The following is a 3,796-nucleotide window of genomic DNA, read 5'->3' on the forward strand; positions in this document are numbered from 1 at the left end:
CGCTGGACGCTCCTACAAAATAAAAGCCCGCAGCCGGCCTCTGGACGCTAATGAAAGGCTGTGCAGCTTCAGTAGACCATCAGGGAGAGAAGAAGACCAGCATGAATCCTGGTCTCTGCAAAGTTTTGAAGCCAAATGAGATCAGCGGTTTAATATCGAGACCAGACTTCAGATAATGTGCTGAATTTATGAACCACAAATGTAGGTTTGTGTCTCACTGAGTCTGGTTTTATTCGTTTTTGTTGTTTTTTGTCTAATTTGTGTGGTTTTGATTTCATTTGTCTTGTTGGTATCGTGTCGTTTTGTGTGTGAATCCTTTGTTTCATGTTGTGTCTCGTTTGTCTGACCGTCCTCTGTGTTGTGTCACATCTCTTTGTTTCGTCTCCTTTCGTTCTGGTTTGTTTCACATTTTACAGTTTTTAATTCTGACTGATAAACGACGAGTTAACGACGTGTGAATCATCAGAACCAGAAACTTGATTCAGTCGTTAGTTGGTGCCTCATCATTAATTATTCACCGCCTGGTGTTTGTTCTAAACTCACATAAAAGAGAAATAACGAGACTTTTCCTGACAGAACGTCGTCCCGTCAGCAGGCTGATGGCGCCGGAGGGCTTCATGTCTGAAACATAACGAGTCCGACTCACTTGTAGACCTGGCTCTTGTGTCCGTGGCTCTTCGGGGTGCTGTGGAAGCCCACGGTGTAGACCGGGATGTGGGCCATCTTCTTAGAGGGAATCTTCATCTGGAGCCCAGCAGCAGGAGGAACCAGAACCAAACCGTCAGACACAGCCAGACAACAGAACCAAACTATCAAGTATTTACAGGCTGCAGAGGTCACGCAGACACGAAGCCACACGACACAAACACACCACAACCGTCGAAGAACACAACGAGTCACAGCACAGAAAACAACAGCACACAGAAGGTCCAAACCTACGGAACCAAACAGCCAACACGGCCCGGACTGAAGCGACAAACCAAGACCAGCAAAAGAACAACGAGAATCAGCGTCAACAGAAAAACCATCACGTCTTCATCAGAACTGCTTTAAATCCTCTGTGCAGCAGCTGCTCTGTGTTACGCACACGGTTCTGTTGGATCACTTTAAACCGAACAGAACCACGGTGAAGGACTTCGACTCTTTAAAAAGCATAAATCACACAGTTCATTCATCTTAATTATGATACGGATCATTAAATTCACCGTTTCTGGGAAAACCAGAGTTCAATGTTCAGCTCAAACTCAGATCATGAAGCTGCAGCTTTAAACTTCTGCTCGTTAAATAAATCAGACTTCAGGTAAAGTTCTGGATGTAAACGAGGTTCACTGTCATCAAATAAAGTCCTGTTAATGTTTCTGTTAACTACAAATTAATGCTTTTAATTTGATCCAAACCTGCTGCTGAAAAAGACAACAAGTAATTCCAGATTTAAAATATTAAAAATAAAAGCGTTTTATCTGCACGTGTTCAGGGTGAAAACTGCTTCTCTTGTTGTCATGATAACAAATAATCTCATCAGCAGCTGAATGTGTCTCGTTAGTTTTGGTTAACGAGCTGCACAGAGGAGTTAAATTGACTTTTGGTGTCGATTCATATTAAAATGAATTTATTTTTACAGCAGCTTCAGGTTAAAGCAACTCAAAGTGTTTAACAGTTCAAATGTAAAATAATAATTAATGTTGTAATAATCAGTTAAAATGTAAATAAACCAAGAAAAAGAGACAAAAGGTGCAGTAACAGTAAACTAAATAAAATAATGTGACGTTAAAGGTGTGACATCAGAGTAAATGGTGGCAGAAGTCCGAGCTTTAAACTTACCTTTGCGCTGCAGGATCCACAGACGGACCTGGAGGAGAACAAAAACTGATCAACACACCTGACGGGAAACATTTAAAACAGTTGAATTCTATTTGTATAATACGTCTTTTCTTTATTTTCATCTCTCTCGTTGTATTTCTTGTACGATGACAATAAAGCCTCTGCTCCGTGGTAACCATGGTAACACTCCGTGCTAACGCTGTAGCATCGTGGCTAACCGTGCAGCTAGCAGCGCGGAAACAGTTTGACTTTAACGCATCCGTAAATCACTGAGAACTTCAGAATGTCACCGTTTTAAATGGCTTTAGCGCATTTAGCTAAGTCACAGCTAAGCTAGCATTAGCTTAGCCGTTAGCTTGCTGTATTAGCAGCTAAGGTGTTGTTTTTGTCAAAGAGTTTTTGAACAGTTCAGTGCCGAAAACAAGTCTGACAAGACAGTAAACTGACCAGAGGAGGTTTTAACGAAGAATAAAGAGTTAAACTGTGAATTAAAAGTGGATTTATCGTAAATAAACAACATGCTAGCAGCTAGCCTGCTGCTAACGCTGACAAGACCTCACAACAAATTCTGGCTAAATGTTGCTTCTGCATGCAAATGTGAGCAGAAAACAGTTTAAATGTTCAGTTGGATAAAGGGCTGAGATGAGGAGGACCTCATGAATGCAGTAAATCTGCTGGAATGAATTTAGACTTTTCACCTTTAAGGCCTGAGCGCTGACGGACGCTTCAGCTGCTTTATGTTTAGCTTCAAACCGTCTGAACCACAAAACCCAGCAGTGGGGCTGAAAAGTTCTTCAAATCAAACAGCAGAATTCAAATTAATTTACCGTTAACAGAAGCTGTATGAACAGAAATAATCAGCTTTTCATCCGTGACGCGTTCTCCTCTCAGTTTAATTAACCAACTAACCAAACCTCAGCTAAAATTGTGATAATTCATTGAAATTACTAAAAAATCCACCAAAAATAAAGCGCTGGTACTGTTCAGATTCTGCAAAAAGCTAAAAATTCTGCTCTCCTCTGCACGGAGCCGTGAGTGGGTCGGCTGAGACCAACAGAACCAGAACAATGAACAAGTTTAACATGGACAGTGTCCGAGTCGGTCTCAGTGTTGGAGACATCTGAGGAAACATGCTGCTTCCAGATTTATCCCATTTAAATAAATTAAGAATCAAATAAATTCAACGTGTTTTTTCTTTTTTCCTGTTTTTATGAACCAACATCCAAACAGAATGTGGTCCAGATGTTCTCCAGCCTCACATGACAGAATGTTCTTCACAAAACGTTCCTGTAGGATGATATGTGTTCAAGGTGGAATGGTTTCCTGTGGATGTTGTGGGGATGTTGAGGGGATGTTGCTGAAACGTTCTCTCAGAGTTACCTGGTAACAAAGGCATGAGGTTCTCACATCCTAAATGATGTTTGAGAAGATGTTTGTAGGAGCTAAAATCAAACCTCCGGCTGAACCAGAGCAAACCATCTGGTGGTGAGCTGAGGGTTCTTCGGTACCTTTTGCACAGCAGGCAGGTGGACGGCCACGAGAACAGAGGGAACTTGACTCTGCAGCAGCAGCACACCTGAAGGAACACATTTAAAGTTACTGAGAACAGAACCAGAACCAGATCTGAGGATGTTCTTCTCCTCTGGTACCTTTCCTTTCTTCAGGTTGTTGTAAAGCTCTTTGCTCTGGAGGAACTTCTCCATCTCCGCTTTGACCAGAACTCGTCGCACGTTGATGACCTCATCTACCGTCAGAGCCAGACTCTCCACGGGATGACTGAACTCCTCCTGGACGAGGAGGAGGAGGAGAGGGAGGAGGAGGAGGAGGAGAGGAAGAAGAAGACGATGGATGAGGAGGAGGACGAGGAGGAGGACGAGGAGGAGGAGGAGGAGGAGGATGAGAGGAAGAAGAAGAAGAAGATGGATGAGGAGGAGGCGGACGAGGACGAGGAGGAGGAGGAGGATTAGGACGAGGA

The 3,796-nt window shown here is 42.9% G+C and overlaps 1 protein-coding gene across 1 annotated transcript in view; it reads right to left on the reverse strand.

The window, feature by feature from the left end:
• The window catches only part of spire2 (spire-type actin nucleation factor 2), a 55,243-nt gene that overhangs the window by 2,770 nt on the left and 48,677 nt on the right, over positions 1–3,796 (reverse strand). Inside the window, exons 12-15 of the mRNA XM_008296799.1 lie at positions 3,471–3,608; positions 3,330–3,397; positions 1,822–1,849; positions 647–744 (exon numbers count right to left, since the gene is read on the reverse strand). Of these exons, the coding sequence (XP_008295021.1) occupies positions 647–744; positions 1,822–1,849; positions 3,330–3,397; positions 3,471–3,608 (332 nt within the window). The remainder of the gene's footprint in view (positions 1–646; positions 745–1,821; positions 1,850–3,329; positions 3,398–3,470; positions 3,609–3,796) is intronic.

This window comes from Stegastes partitus, unplaced genomic scaffold (genome assembly GCF_000690725.1).
Source record: "Stegastes partitus isolate 25-593 unplaced genomic scaffold, Stegastes_partitus-1.0.2 Scaffold1152, whole genome shotgun sequence".
NCBI lineage: Eukaryota > Metazoa > Chordata > Actinopteri > Pomacentridae > Stegastes > Stegastes partitus.